The 15,297-nt window shown below is 44.3% G+C and overlaps 1 protein-coding gene across 9 annotated transcripts in view; it reads right to left on the bottom strand.

Moving 5' to 3' along the window:
- Positions 1 to 2,269: 2,269 nt before the first annotated feature.
- The window catches only part of dlg3 (discs, large homolog 3 (Drosophila)), a 69,432-nt gene continuing 56,404 nt past the window's right edge, over positions 2,270 to 15,297 (bottom strand). For 4 of the 9 annotated variants that reach the window (XM_031862932.1, XM_031862927.1, XM_031862925.1 and 1 more), the window contains 11 exons: positions 8,912 to 9,026; positions 6,598 to 6,774; positions 6,431 to 6,506; positions 5,743 to 5,842; positions 4,380 to 4,421; positions 4,129 to 4,179; positions 3,930 to 4,031; positions 3,669 to 3,841; positions 3,341 to 3,453; positions 3,164 to 3,255; positions 2,270 to 2,404 (listed from right to left, as the gene is read on the bottom strand). In XM_031862932.1, the coding sequence (XP_031718792.1) occupies positions 2,298 to 2,404; positions 3,164 to 3,255; positions 3,341 to 3,453; positions 3,669 to 3,841; positions 3,930 to 4,031; positions 4,129 to 4,179; positions 4,380 to 4,421; positions 5,743 to 5,842; positions 6,431 to 6,506; positions 6,598 to 6,774; positions 8,912 to 9,026 (1,148 nt within the window). In that variant the 3' untranslated portion in view covers positions 2,270 to 2,297. The other 5 variants (XM_031862928.1, XM_031862929.1, XM_031862930.1 and 2 more) reach the window with 4 other exon arrangements.

The raw sequence follows: 15,297 nt of genomic DNA, 5'->3' as shown, positions 1-15,297 counted from the left end.
CTTTACTTACCTGACATTTGTGGTCTATAAAACATGTTTGTTTCAGTTTTGATTCACACATGCATGAAGCACAGGTGAGGGCGATCTGCTGGGGGCTTATTTACATTGTACAGCTACCACACCCTTTGAAACAGTCTGCAAGCAGTTTATTAATGGCTCTGTTCCCTTCGGTTATTCCCTGAACTCTTGGTTTTTGACACAGGTAATGACAGCTGGTTTAGCAGTGGTGCCTGGCAGGTGGGCACACCTGTTCAGAAAATGCCTGCAGGTACAGGTGCTCTGTGGGGTGGGCGAGAGCAGGAAGGGGGGAGGGGGACCCAGAGGTCTAGGTTACCACTTCCTGTTGGGTCTGGCTCTCTCAGAGAAAAAAAATAATAAAAATCCTTTGTACTCATCAAAAAGCTGAGGAGGAAAAGCAAGAACGTTCACAGGACCGGGGGAGGGGGGGCACAGTATTCCTTCTTCAGACGTGCGCTCTCACATGCACACATTAACATACAGTGCCCAGATCCGCATGGGAGGGTCGATGCCACACCGGCCATACCTCACGGAGAAGAGGGGACACATAATACAGCCTGGTTACACCGTTAAGCTGAAAAACGCCTTTAAACTACCAGTACTTGTTGGTTTACATTTCACAAGCTCCGTCATCGCCCCACCCACACACACAGACACACACATGGCCGTTCAGTCGCAAGGGAAATGGTATCTGTACGTTAAAATATTCCTGAGCCGGTCTAGCTCACACAGTGGTTCATCAACAACAGATTCATTAAGAATTCATACGTGTATAGATGCACAGAGCATGTAGGTTTTTAATCAAACCCAACTTTTAGTGATATTTTTGGTAGGGGGACAGGGTGGGGGGGGGAGGGGACAATCCAAAACAGGTTAAATTTACTCTTTAATTGTTAGGACATCCAATACAATTATTGTCTTGTTCTACCCGTTTTAAGGCCACCGTCATGGCGGCAGATAGGACAGTACCATGTGACCATTCAATCAGAAGAGAGAATCCTCAGAAGGCAGAGAGTGTAAGAGGGCGGCCTGCTGCTCAACAGGAGTTAGGAGGCTCTGGCTGTCCAAATTCTAATCCAATGGCCAATTGTTAATTATAAAATAGGAAGGAAGGTTGAAATGCAGGGGGGGGGGGGGGGGAGACTGTATTTGATCTATTGCAGAGGTGAGACTTTTTAACTATTGCACTCAAGTCAGGCCTCCTGGCAGTTGGAGGACACACAAAAAAAAATAAATAAAAATAAGTAAGATGAGAGCATTCCCTCTTTTTCGGTGTGAATTGTGTGCAGCCTCCCTCACAGACAACAGGTAGTCACAAAACAGAATTTGTATTTGATATAAGGCAGTTTGGTGTTTTGCAGAGAGCCCAGTTACACTTCTCTACCTCCATCCTTTACACAGAGCAGCTAAAAACCACAAGCAAATAATCCCACAAAGAAAGAAGAAGAAAAGAAATCCAACAGCCCTCCAAATTGACAATTCTAGTGAAGTGTAAAATGTGTAGTTTTTAATATGTAGTAAAATCTCAGTGGGATTTTATCATTTATCTTGTGATTTCATAATATAAATGTAGAGATTCACAACGCGTTTCTTCCTCTTGATCTGCCTCCCGAGATGTCTTTATCAGCTGGAGCACAGACGACTGGTTGGAGATAAATAGATCACCAGTTTGTAGGCTCCACTAATTTCCTCAGTCTTTATAAACAAGAGAGACGACTCCGTGAACAACACCATCAGCAGGGCTCCATTTCATCCAGTCTTTTTTAGAAAAAGAAAAAACAAACCTTAAGTGGTCTTCACTTCTCATCTTGCACGTCTTTTCAAATGTGATTTGATGAACATTTACAAAGTGTTCCAACTTGGTACGATTGGTCTCTGTTTTCCCTGCAACGTCGTCTTGAATCCCAACTCCTCTTTCCTCATTTCTGAAACACTCTGATCTTCAGTCAGTCCCAGTTCACAAAAAGGATTTATTTCCTTTTTCCCTTTTTGTTTTCATTTGACAAACTCCTTCAGAATGGCGTTTCCAGTCTTGAATGGATTTGTTGAGAAACTCATGCAGGGGGTGTGCACAGTCACAGTAATGGTGATAAGACTTCTTTTTCATTTAGAGAGTAACATAATGATGACACTAAAACTTGATATGAAACATATCTGCAAAAAGGAAGTGAGGAGGAGGAGGGGGGGGGCTATTTGGGCTGGGGGGGGGGGGGGGGACCGGGGGGAGCGGGGGGGGACGCGGGCGGGGGGGGGGGGGGGGGGGGGGGGGGGCAGGGAGCTCAGAGCTTCTCTGAGGACGGGATCCAGATGTAGGGACCGGACTGCTCCTCAATGATTAGCTTGATTTTGTTGTAGATCTCCTCTAGTGAGTCGCCCTGTACGATAGCTGGAGACACAAACACAAACAGGTCGGTCACATCGGAAACACCAGGTCCACTTATCAACAAGTCAGGAGATCATTCATCCGCAACAATTCTGATTATCAATTCAGCAAAAGCAAAAAAAATAAATAAAAAATATTTGCAATGCAAATGTTGCGATTTGTCAATTGGTGTTTTTTCTTTACAAATAGAGCTGCATCAAATGTATTTCTCTACATTCAAAGCTTCAAAGTTCTCAATATGTATGAAGTGATTCATCAGATTTAGTTTTTATTAAATCAACTTTCTTTAATGAATATTACTCGTCACTCCCTTTACGAGCGGCAGGCAGGATAGAGAGCAAACAGTTATTGATTAAAGAATATTTCGTTACATTAACACTTGAATTTTGGATGATTATATCCGTCTCTTATCAAATAACTTTTGGACTTTACAACGCTCTGCTTGGATCACACGCGTAAACCACTAGAATCTAATTCTACAAAAAGTGAAATACTATTCACTACCGGTGCCGTCATCTTCACTTCAATGTTTCCTCTTGTGAGCAAGTAAATAATTGATTTACAAATTAAAAAACAAATCCATTAGAGTTGAAAAGATTAGTCTATTAATTAGGGTATTTGATAAATTAGCCATTTGTTTTAAATAATGTTTAAATATCTAGTTTCGGCTTCTCTGTTGGGAGGTTTTACTGCACGTCTTTGTGATCAGCAGTAAACTGAATATCTTTGTGTTGTTCATCTTTTAAGGGCGGCGAGACCAACCTGTGAAAAACTCTCCAAAGTCTTGCTCCAGCTTGACTGCCTTGTCAAAGACTTTATTGGCCTGCTCGTACGTCTGCCTCTTATTCATTTCCCTGAAAAAAGACGAGCAGCTGCGATTAGTACCGCAGACACACCGACATTCTTAACTGCAGTACGTGAAGAAGAGCTCAAACTTACATTAGGGCTTCAATGGATTTTGGTTTAATAAAGATGGCGATCGGATAAAGTTGTGCTTGCTGCAGTCGTTTTATGGCGTTCCCCGACACGTCCAGAATGCAGTGCTTTCCCTGCTGGAAGGTTGAGACAACAGACACTTTTAGATTTTTGTACACAAGTAAGCCACGTATTCATGACGGATTGATTTTGGTTCTTGTAATGCTTCAAACTAATAATTAACACATGTCTGCTTTCAGGTTTAGCAGGAAACCCACCATGCCTCCGGTTCCACCTTAAACACACCGAACCCAACCTGGTGACCGACTCGTACAGAGAAACACAAGCCTACCCGCTCAGCCACAGTTCTGACAGACAAGATGCTCGTCCCGTAGAGGTTCTCATTGAACTGGCCGGCCTCAATGAACTTATTATCCTGAATGTCTTTCTCCATTTGCTCTCGCGAGCCCACAAAGTGGTAGTCTTGGCCGTCCATCTCATTCTCTCGCCTCGGACGAGTCGTGTCTGCAGGAGGGAGAGAAACAAATATATTCTCATCACTGCCGTTATGTGTAGTCGGACCGTCTGGATCTGTTGGTCGCTGTGAACTCACGGGGTACACAGGAGCCGAACTTGTGTGGGAACTCGGAGATGAGGTCATCGTTTACTCTGTCCTTCATTGGGCCCAGTATGATCACAGGCCGTGTGTAGTGGACTGCATTGGAGATGAAGGTGGGGGTGAGGATGCATAAAGAAACTTACAACGTATAGTTTGACTTTTTTCTTCAATTGTGTCGAAGTGATTCACTCACTTTCCTGTCGAATGACTGGCTCGTAGGAAAGAATAGTGTCCTCCTGTCCCTCTGCAACAACACAAACACCATTGTCACAAAGTTTACATCTCATTTAAAGAAATACAAAAAGAGGCGTCATGGCTGTCAAAACACCAAGAGGAATATTCATTTACAGTCATTTCACAGGTAAATCGAAGAACATTCGCCATGTTAGTCATTCGTCTATGTGGGCAGTGTAAAACAAACCAGGAGGAATTAAGGTGACTCACTCGAACTGCTTTCACTGTCACTTGTGTTGGATGTCAGGCATTCTGCAAAAGCACAAGAGCGAGTTACAGATCATTTAAAACAAGCCTTAGAAAGAAGACCCCTGTTTCTCAACATCTAGGCCATTTAAAAAAAAAAAAAAAAAAAAAAAAAACGAGGATAAAGAAAGGAGAAGTATTGTAGCCATGCTCTCGCAATATTGGGGAAGTGGTTTTAGGGGCGAGCAATAGGAAATTAAGTGTTTCCTGTGACAATATCCCAAATGACCCAAAATCCCTGGCCAATGTTTCCTATTGCTAGATCTGTGCCTGTGGCAGCAGATCTCATATCAGGGAAATGGCAAAGAAAACATACAAAGGCGTTGCGCCGTCCACAGGAGGGAGGCAGGAGCCAGCTGACTCGGGGGAAATGGAGGGAATAAGTGTTTCCAACCAACACTCCGCTCTGGTGACAGATATATTCCAGCTCCAAGTGAACTTATCTGACAAAACCCTGATAAACATTTGTCGTAAAAGACCCCGTGAGACATTCAGAATAAGTGTAAACGCTCACTCAGCCTCCCCTGGGAATGCATATTTTATATGTACTGTGAATCTGAGTAGACATGCGTGTGTGTCACTCTAAACTATATATGTGTGTGGTTTAGCATTCCCAGCTGGGTCTGCAGTGACAAAGCATTTTCTCTCTGAGCTCAGGGGACAGTTGCTTGACACAGTACAACCACACACTTACTCAAACTCTTTGATCCATAAAAGTCATCGCTTAACCCTGGGAAGTCCTAGGTGTCCCGACAGGTGAGAGCAGAAACCAAGAGAAGAGAGCAGACAGGAAGAAGAAGAGGTTAGTGAGAGCTGGGGCGGAGAGGGAGAGGAGTGCTGTGTGGTGCCCACTGACACATGGCGTTGTGCTCATTAAGCCTGAGCCCCACTTTGTTCATAGTAAGCCACGCTCTTTCAATTACACAAGCCCAATCCCATTAAAACGGGATTTTGACCTGTTAAAGTGTTAAAGCTTCAGTCCAGTTAATGAGATTCTTGTTGTGGGTCAGTGACTGACTGGAGAATTGATCAGGACTCATACAAGGAGTAGCATCGCATGGTGTTAGAAGGCCGGTGTGTTAATGTAGCCAAGCCACCACCCCCCCCCCCCCCCCCCCCCCCCCCCACATCTGCAGCCTGATGCCGGCTCTGCATGTGGGGTGTCTCTCTGGGACGGTGAGAAAGGGATGAGAGTTGGTGCCGTCACACACAAACCATCCCTGGAGGTGAGCGGAGAGATGAAAGTTGAGACAGAACTGAAGCATGAAGGGGATGGGACGAAAAAAACAACCCCGCCCCCCCCCTCGATCACACAGCTGGTACTCACGTTCAGAATCCCCCAACTCCTGCACAATATTCTCCTTGCTCTTGTAAAACGGGAACTTGCGTGAGAGGTTGAAGCTTTTTTTGCGCTTTACTTTGACTGGCTGCTTGTCGATGTGTGGGTGAGAAGGGGGGGGTGGGGAGGGGCAACGAGAGGGTGAAAACAAAAACAGAATGGGTTTCAATGAGGGTACTCGACACCCATGCAAAAGAAACAAATGAGATGTAAACACACAATCCACATCAAAATAATGAAAATGAGAAGCAGGTAATGTGTGAAAATGAATGGCACATCAATGTGAAGGAAACAGGCTTCTGTTTACCAACTTAAACATGTCCCGTTTTCATTAAACTCAATCTGCTTGCATTACAGATGATACAGACAACATTCAAACTGATTTATACTTCTGCAAATTACTTCCGACGGATCAGCCTCTGACAAAAACGTGCAGACATTTTCTAAGTGCACATTTCTTAATATCCCCGAGTGCATGAGCTGCGGAGGTTACGGAGCTTCTGTGTAATCTATACAGTAATACGAGCGTTTTTTTTGTGCCCGCTTCAGTGAGCAGGTGCTGGTCTCTTTCCCACACTCGAGGGGGAAGTAGGCCATCTCCCTGGGAGCCCAGCAGCAGCTCTGAAGACAGCCTCTCTGGCAGCAGGGCAGGCAGCAGCTGGCCCTCTACACTTACCCTGTTGGACTCAATCATGCCGGTCCTGGCGTGGAACTTGACTGTTTTTAACCTGGCTCTCTCTTTCTTCTCCACTCTGGGGGCAGGGGAAAAAAAGGGGGGAATAGGATTAGAATGGGCCTGAATGGTAGCATTAGCTCGGTCTGGCATTAGCAGGGCGAGTGTACCTTTTCTTGCTCGGAATGACCCCGATCTGCTCGCTCTCTCCGTGTGGCGTGACCAGTCTCGCCTGCCACCACTCGTCATCAGAAGCATTGATGACGTGGAGGATGTCCCCATAAGAGAAGCTCAGGCCTTGGCTGGGCAGGCAGCTGTCCCTCGTTCGATCATAGTCAAACAGAGCTCTGGAAAAACAAAAGGCTGGGGTTACAACTTCCTTCCTTTTATCTGGAATTTGCGTGAGGAGATTCCAGATTGACCGAGATCAATCTGCTCCACGCTTGGCACAAAATGGCAGCTTTGAGTTTCCTGCATCACTTTATCAGTTGTGACTTTAATTATTTCACATTGCTTGCATTTGGGCTGCGACTTGACTCATCAACAATAGGTTGACAATAAGATGACAATATAAAAACCACAATAAGATGACAATATAAAAACCAGTCATATTGTGTGTGTTACAATAAAACCCCCCATGGTGGAGAGCAAGGTCCCTCACCGACAACACGTACACTAAAGCACGCCATTCATCAATACCCACTGCTGTAGTCAAATACTTTCCACCACAGACATTCAGTGTTTGTCTGCCTGAGTGCGTCACTATCTTGTCAGACAGGTAAACCCAGTCATTTCTAAAAGTCATTTTAGTTTACTTAACCCACAAGCTTATAGTACATCTACAGGGTATAAACAATGGTCCAGTATCAAGGTGAAAGCATGTTTAACAACTGACACATTCACGATGCAATCCAGTGGAAGCCTATCTGCTGCTGTGCTTCACAGGGAAACTAATGCTAGACCTGTAACCTAGACCAGAACTACTTTAGTGGGAAGATAAACTGTCCCAGAAATAATTACCATAAACAATATTATTGTCATTTTAAGTGCATTTTATGCCACTGATACGATGATAATATAAAAGCATGATAATGCAAGTACACCCTTTCAAAGAGCAATGAACGTTTAGCTCTCAAGTATATCCAGAGATTGGAATTTGAATGTGAAAATTATTTAAATATTGTAAGTAAATAAAAAAAAAAAGGTCAATAAAATAAAACCACACAACCAAAATAATTATCAAAATGCACAATCTGGCTCAGTTAACAAAAATCCTGAATGTCTGCGCATAATGTCAGTGAAAACCCTGCTGTTTATGCTAGCATCATGTTGGCTAAAACGGTGGGGGCACTTATGTAAATAAACAAGCATGTAAACAACGGGCAATATCAAGGTCAGCAAAAATGGCAGAGGCCACATCGATATATCGTACGCTAAGTTGATAACGTCATTATTGTGACAGGCCTAACAAGATTCCTAACCTTAACCCTTTTACAGCACGTGACACACTTACAGAGCGTTTCAGAGAGAATGGAAGCACATGTGACACTGTTTTCTTTTGTTTCTTTTTCTTTTTTGAGAACACCGTAGATGTTCAATGCCTCCACATTCCTGAAGCTGGGCTGAGAGGACATGGCGGCTCCTGCATCAGCCGGCTAGCTAGACAGCTTTTCCAACATATCTGTGGGCTTAGTCACCTGCACAGGAGCAGGCTAGGCTCTACATGCCTCCTAGGAGGCCGTCTATAAGAGAGGCATGAGTCAGATGGTTAACACTCCTCCCTCTATAGCGAGGGTCCAATGAGATAGCACCTACAGTATATACTTTTGATACATCCGAGTAAGGTCCATTGCTGTTTGAACTTAGCCTAAATCAATCTAGTAATGTAGCTATTAGGCTTAGGTTAAGTGAAGCGCATTAGTGCTTCAGCAGAAATCGGGTGAAGTACTTGGACTGTGGAGTTACATCACACACGGTCCTTTCACCTTGACCCTTGTAAGCCCTTTGGGACTCGCTGCTTTTATGTGAGCAGAGCGATGTCTCCTGTTTTAATTCCTAAACGAGCCTCCATCCAGATTGGCGACCGGCCCAAAGTGTCATAACACAGGTCACTTCGACAAGCCCCGCTGTCGATCTGCATTACGCAAAGTAGAGTAAATGTCATGTGTGGCATCAAAACAACAACGGGGGTTGCCCGTCCAACTTACGATGGGGATGAATTGTATCAACCCAAAGCCCTGAATTTTATGCTACCCTACAAAAAGCTCAGTGTGAAGAATCGTGTTTTTCGTCATCTATACGTCACGCTGCTGAACTCTTGACAGTGAGGCTGCTTTTTGACAACACATGCTTTCAGGCTTTGTTCTCCCCCACAGGCAGGTAGAAGTTTATTATGCAAGAGTAGCTATTTTGACTCCAGATCTTACAATATCACGACGTGAGTGCAAGCGTCGCCGCGCGTGTGTGTGTGTGCTGCAGCTTTACCTGACATAGAGGGAGCGTTTCTCACTGGTGCGCAGGGAGCCTGATCCTGAGCTCATGCTGCTGTTCATCATCTGCTCCCTCAGGTCGTGGATCTTGGACTCAAAGCGACTATACTCTGCATTGGAGGGAACAAACAAAACACACCGTGTCAATAATAAGTTGATACACCCAAGGTGAAGGTGGTACTGAACGTCGTCTCGTAAAAAGAGGCTAAAAGAGTGTTGGGCCCGGCTCTCTTATTTCACTGGAAAACTGTTGGCGCTGCAGTGAATGGAGGGAAAAGGTTCAGCGAATCCTTAGGCTGATTAATGACCCCCAGGAACAGATGGTTTATCACAGATCTGCCTTACACATCCAGTAATGTCTCATGTCAGGTCATTAATTACACAGATTAATTAAGTTCAACATTGGCTCTTTAGGGTGGTTAAAAAAAAAAAAAAAAAAAAAAAGGGAAGGCCTCCCAACAATCTCAAATGCATGACCATTTGTCATAGGTGTATAAATCCAGTTGCTGCTCTGGAGCACAGGGATGATATATGAATCCACCTGGACCTCCTCATTAAGAATGGTCTCATTAGCCTGCTGTGCCCAGACTGCTGGAACAAGGTAGGCTACCGCACCACACGGCTAGATAAACAGACCGGCAGATGCAGCTAGAAAAATAAGTAGACTAGGTCGCTCATGTGATCATACAAAGGAGGCGATGGGACAACATAAAAGCAGCCGTGTGAGCGACCAACATTGTCATATATCTGAATATTAAAACGTGATTTATACTGCCGATGAAAGGAAATGAATCGCAGTTAAAATGAAAGTGTATATGAAAAACTAGAATCACCTTAATGGCACCTAATGACGTACCCTATTATTCGAGTGACACAACATATCTATGTCTTGATCATAATTTGCCTATAAAAAGAACCAGTTCACATTTATTCTCCTTTACTGCCATGCCTTCAGGAGTGGACTCCTACCTTACAGCTTAATCATCCATAGCTGGCAACACTTCCTGTAATGTGAGCAACCAGAGATCAAGGTCCAGATTCGGTCGAACAAAGCCTACAAGTCGCCTTGAAAAACAAAAACGCCCATGCCTACAATGCTGGTTTAGCAGAAGACGGTCCAAACTCCCCGGAAAAAAAATTCTGAACAGGTGCAACAACAATCTCTAGGTCGCTGAACTCCGACCACCTGCCGAAACCTAAAAGGATTCAAAGCAAACACACATCCCGCCCCGGGCCCAGCGCCAGCTCTCCACCCTGGTCTCTGCTCAAAGGGTTAACATTACAACAGGGTGACGCTGCAAGGTGAGGTAACCAGACACCGCCTGACTGCCTGTAACCACCAGCAACGTACAAGCACTCCGAGCACAAGCGGAAAACAGCCATTCAGACAAGTCCACTTGGCTCTCAAGCAAGGGAGACATGAGAGAATGGCAGCGTGGAGAGGAGGGGTTTTAGGGACAATATAAAGAGCAGCTAAGTAGAGAGAGCCGTCTTAATGCCCGTCTTCACAATAACAGCGACCCGAAGGGCCGGCTGGGAGCTGAAATGCTGATGTAGCACTTATAAGCAGCGCAGGTGAAAGAGCTAAACGCTTTGCTTTTTCACATTCTTAACGTCCAAATGATTCATCTCACACGTTCAAGAGGAGCGGAAGGAGCCCTGAACTACCACCGGCCTCTGTTGGGAGTCAGGGTGGGAACCATAAGCTAAACCATAAATTGCTACCGCGCCTCGTTGTTTGTGACATCAGCATACATGCATTGCTGCAACACAATCGTCTATGTGCAATAGACCACACTGTCTGTGTAACTAGAGTAGGGAAACACACCAATCGGTCTCTGATGTATCTGCAGCACTTACTTCCTGTATAAAGAAGTGTTTCCAGTCATTTCAAATGACATGGAACAGTAAAGGAAGTTAACACCTGTTACACAGAAAAGGAAGGATACTCCTAGTACTCAAACAGAAATCACTGTGATGCTGGAGAACGAGTATCACAGCAGAGCCACAGGAAATCAAAACATTACACTGAAACCTAAGTTCTGCATTGACTGTTTGTCTCGTCTCAAATATCAAGCACACGGAGTAACAGTAATGAAAACAAATCTTTTCATACATGAGCCTGAACTGATACAAATCCAAGTCACAACTGTAACATCAGCATTTAGTCCTCAAATCGCTCACAGGTAGGGAGGCAAACTTAAGCAATTTCCCAAACCAAGTGCTGTTAAAAGTCACTAAAAATTACATAAACACCTGAAAACTATTGGAGTCATAAAATAAAAATAACCAACAAAAAAAAAAATAGTGCCATCAATCGAAATTGCTGCTCCCACTCTGCCTGCCGTTATTTAACAAATGTCTGAACAAAACTGTTAAGAGCAGAAACATAATCCTGCACAAATGGTATTGAATAGAACATGTATTGGATGAGCCATTCTTGTATCAACGATTAGGGCTGTAACCTACAGCAGACAAGGCTTATTTAAAGTAGAAATAAGCCAAATTATCTGATGACACTTACAGCAAGTGTTACAGATTGTTATACGAAGACAATAATATCTACCTGGTTAGGAATCGGCCATATTTGCAATTACATTCTTGACTAATCCGAGTCTTTATATGGATCAACCCAACATCACCTATTCATCAACATCACTACTCACAAGCAAACCGCTGAAATACAGGGGAACGGGAGTCCACAATTGTTAACGTTACAACTTTGTCCCTTAAAGCACTAAATACACAAGAGCTAGCCTGTATTTTTAGGAGTGACCCACAGGAAGAAAAGACGGCTAATAGAAACTGGGACTATTCTGTATCACTCACTCCCACTGCGTGTCCTCATTAGTCGTACAGCCTTTTTATTTTGGGGGGCGGTCGCTTCTCTTTTGATCCAGTTATGCAACACAGCAGGCATGTACTTGTAATGTGAGAGTGTGTTATGTTCTCGGGGATAGTCGAGCCAGTGCAGGCAGACACAGACACACACTCACCCCCCCCCCCCCCAATAATATACTGCAGGAGGAATATGTAGACCCTGGCTTAACTATTTCTGTAAAGCAGACTGGTGTGAGTTTGCTGAGGGACCATCGAGTTTTAACATTTCCTCCACGGATCTCCTCCCATTTCCTACATGCAAAGATTTTTGTGTAATTGCACTGCTTGACAGTGAGGCAAGGCAGTGTTCGGATATACAGCCCTCACTTCCATTCCTTCAAGCTGAATGAGAGTTAAAGACTTGGTGATGCTCCAGTAAGCCACTGAGAGTCAGGGCGGCCTCCTGCTGCAGCCTGTGAGCTCTGTCAGGGCTTCTTGTCGTCTTCAGCGCTGGCCTTCCATCAGAGATCTTTAGACGCCTGGGCCCCGGCCCCTGAGAATACTCTGCAGGCAGTTTGCCCTGCATAAACCAGCATTCACCCTCCGCTCCCTCCCCCTGACTGACTGTCCCTTGTACATCTCACTGGGGGGTTCCTCCTGCTCCGAACTCAAACGAACGACATGTCACACACCGCTTTAGGATGCCAGCAGAATTACTGGCGACAGATCTCAGGTCACCAGTGGAGATGCAGGAAGTCAATCATTTGCCAGCGCTCGGCTCGGGTGTTTTGAGGAGTTAAGCATTGTACACAGACAGATAAGTGTCCTTCACTGCATTACAAAGGGGGCGCAGAGCTGAAAGCATGATTTGGTACAGAAAACAAAAGGTTCACTTCAGCGAACCACATCGTTTTTTAGGATGCTGCCTGATTGGTCTGGCATGCAAGACAACATGGACTCACAAGAATGAAGCATTATAATCCGTATTCTGTAGCAGAAGGAAAATGCATACCGCCATTCTGTCAATTTTGATCTAAACCTCTAAACCTGTATCTTAGCTTAACTTTAGCCCAGTGACAAGTCACTGATCCTGTTCGACCTCAATTTCAAATGACCTGGGAGTTATTGGACATTTAAGGCTTGTGTTGTATTGAAAGGGAGCGGAATATAGAGTGAGCGCATGCTACAACTTATGCCCCTTCACATTCCTGTCATAGTCCGACCTGAGAGCTCAGCCTAGATCTAAAGCTCACAATATCCTTCCCAGTGTTGTTACAGCACTACTGCAGCATGCTCAAGTACAGATGTGAAGAATTACAAAAGCACTGAGGAAGAAGTGCAGCTGCCACAGTAGCCGTAAGGCACAACCGATCTGCAATTTACTATCACAAAGAAAGAGTGGTGTCCTTTTGTGAAATAAACTCTGTTTAAGTTACTCACTAGCCAACACATACATTCTGCTTTAGTCAGCATTAAAATGGACTTGTATTCAACGAGTCCAAAGTCTAGTGACATGTAAATGGTTAGAGTTGAGTTCACAGGTGAAGTCACCGTTTAAAACCGCCACCACCAAGTTAAACACCTGTGTGAACACACCCGTGTCCACACCTAAATGTTTGTTACATAAAAACAGTAAAATAACTGTTTAATTAATACATCCTGCTGCATATAACTGACAACATAAAGCTACTTAAACTGGCCTCAGGGAGGAAATCCAATTGTGAAATAGAGTAATAAAATCGTGGATTCCAGGTAATGTCAGGAGGTTCCCATAGAAGCTGTCGTATTGAGTACAGTAGGGTGAGGCTGTCGCATGAATCTCACGGTAACTCACTTTCATGTCACGGTTGATTAAAAAGACAACCATAACTCACTTATAACGTTACAGGAGTTGTTAACGTTAAAACTACAGGTTACAGCCAGAGAGAGAGCAACAAACTGTCGTTACCTCGGTACAGTAACAGTCGAAATGAACCTGTTACCTCATACGGCTCGTTCCTGCTTCGGTGTGTCAACGTTTCTTCCTCGTCCCCACCTCAATTAAATTAAACCGTGGCTATTATTTCGCCGGTTTCTTCAACCCAGTCATTCGGGAGTTCATGCGGCTTTATCTGTTGTAGTCGAGCCCATCCCCCATCCGCACAAGCTGGTAGACAGATAACAGTTGGGAAGTTAGTTTTCCTCCCGTTTTCCACCTTTCGTTTGAAGTCTTATTAAACGTTCGTCTGGCGTCGTAGCTCGCACGTTCGGCTTTAGTGTCCTCTTCCCATTGCTGTCCGGGTTCTGTGTGTCCGCGAACAGCGCGGCTCGGGAATTTGAACAGGAAGGACAACAGCGGCTCGTTTGCCGCCTTGGCTCAACGCTTCAGCCCGCTAACCTATGCTGCTAACACAAGCTAACCTATGCTAACACAAGCGCCGCCCCCGAACCTGAATAACACTTCAGCCCGCTAAACTAACACAAGCGCCGCCCCCGAACCTGAATAACACTTCAGCCCGCTAACCTAATACAAGCACCGCCCCCGAACCTGAATAACACTTCAGCCCGCTAACCTATGTTAACACAAGCGCCGCCCCTGAACCGGAATACTTCCTATAGGGAGCCGTGCTGGAGCGATGCCCTCATTTGCTTCCAACACCAAAACCAGGTGTATCTGATGTTTCATTGCAACATTTAAGTGGTATTCCTGTGATTTAGTGCCGCCTTTTCTTAAAGGTTTTTTTTTCTTCCTTTTTTTCAAATGGCTTGATTAAAAGCAGCAGAGGCAGATATATACTAACATGTATTGCCTGGCATGAGCCAATAAACTAAGCACTGGATACTACGTTTCCCACAATGCAATTTGACGGTGCCCATGTCTTGCTTTTAAAGGAATACCGGTAGTTACACATTTTGGGAGATGCGCTTATTTACTCAATGTCAATCAATTGTTACCAGTCTAGCTACATCCAGCAGCCGCTTAGCTTAGCTTAGCACAATGACTGGAAACAAGTGGAAACAGCTAGCCTGGCTCTGTCCACAGACTAAAACAATCTTCCTACTAGCGCCTTTAAATTTAATGCATGCTATCTTGTTTGTTTAATCCGTACAAAATCTGAAGTGTATAAACAGAAATGTCTGGTTTTAAAGGGTGTTATGTGCCAGACTATTATCTGGAATCTGTGAGGTTGCATGGAGCTGCATTGCCTTAAATATGTAGTTGGTTTTGGTATTTTGATTAATTGGTAATTTTGTGGCCATATCTTAAAATGGATCTGTATTATTGAATCTGTATTGTTCATTTTCAAATAAAATTGTGTTTAATCAAATGGCCACAAACTAAAATAAATTAAGTATTATTGAAGCAAAAAAGTACAGGTTGGAACTTGGAGGCCACGTTGCATATATGGCAATAGATGGGGGTCAGTTGGGGCCAAATAGCAAAACAATCTGTACCCAACAGGCTAATCTGGCTCAAGAATACTTTTGGTTGTTTGATGACAACCCTTTTCCAATACCCCCCATCAAAACTGCTTTCAAGACCCATTTTGGCACAATGCCATGTAGTGATATGAGACAGTA

Source organism: Anarrhichthys ocellatus, unplaced genomic scaffold, assembly GCF_004355925.1.
Source record: "Anarrhichthys ocellatus isolate YVR2014 unplaced genomic scaffold, GSC_Weel_1.0 scaffold27, whole genome shotgun sequence".
Lineage (NCBI taxonomy): Eukaryota > Metazoa > Chordata > Actinopteri > Perciformes > Anarhichadidae > Anarrhichthys > Anarrhichthys ocellatus.
This window is presented reverse-complemented; position numbering and strand designations above follow the sequence as displayed.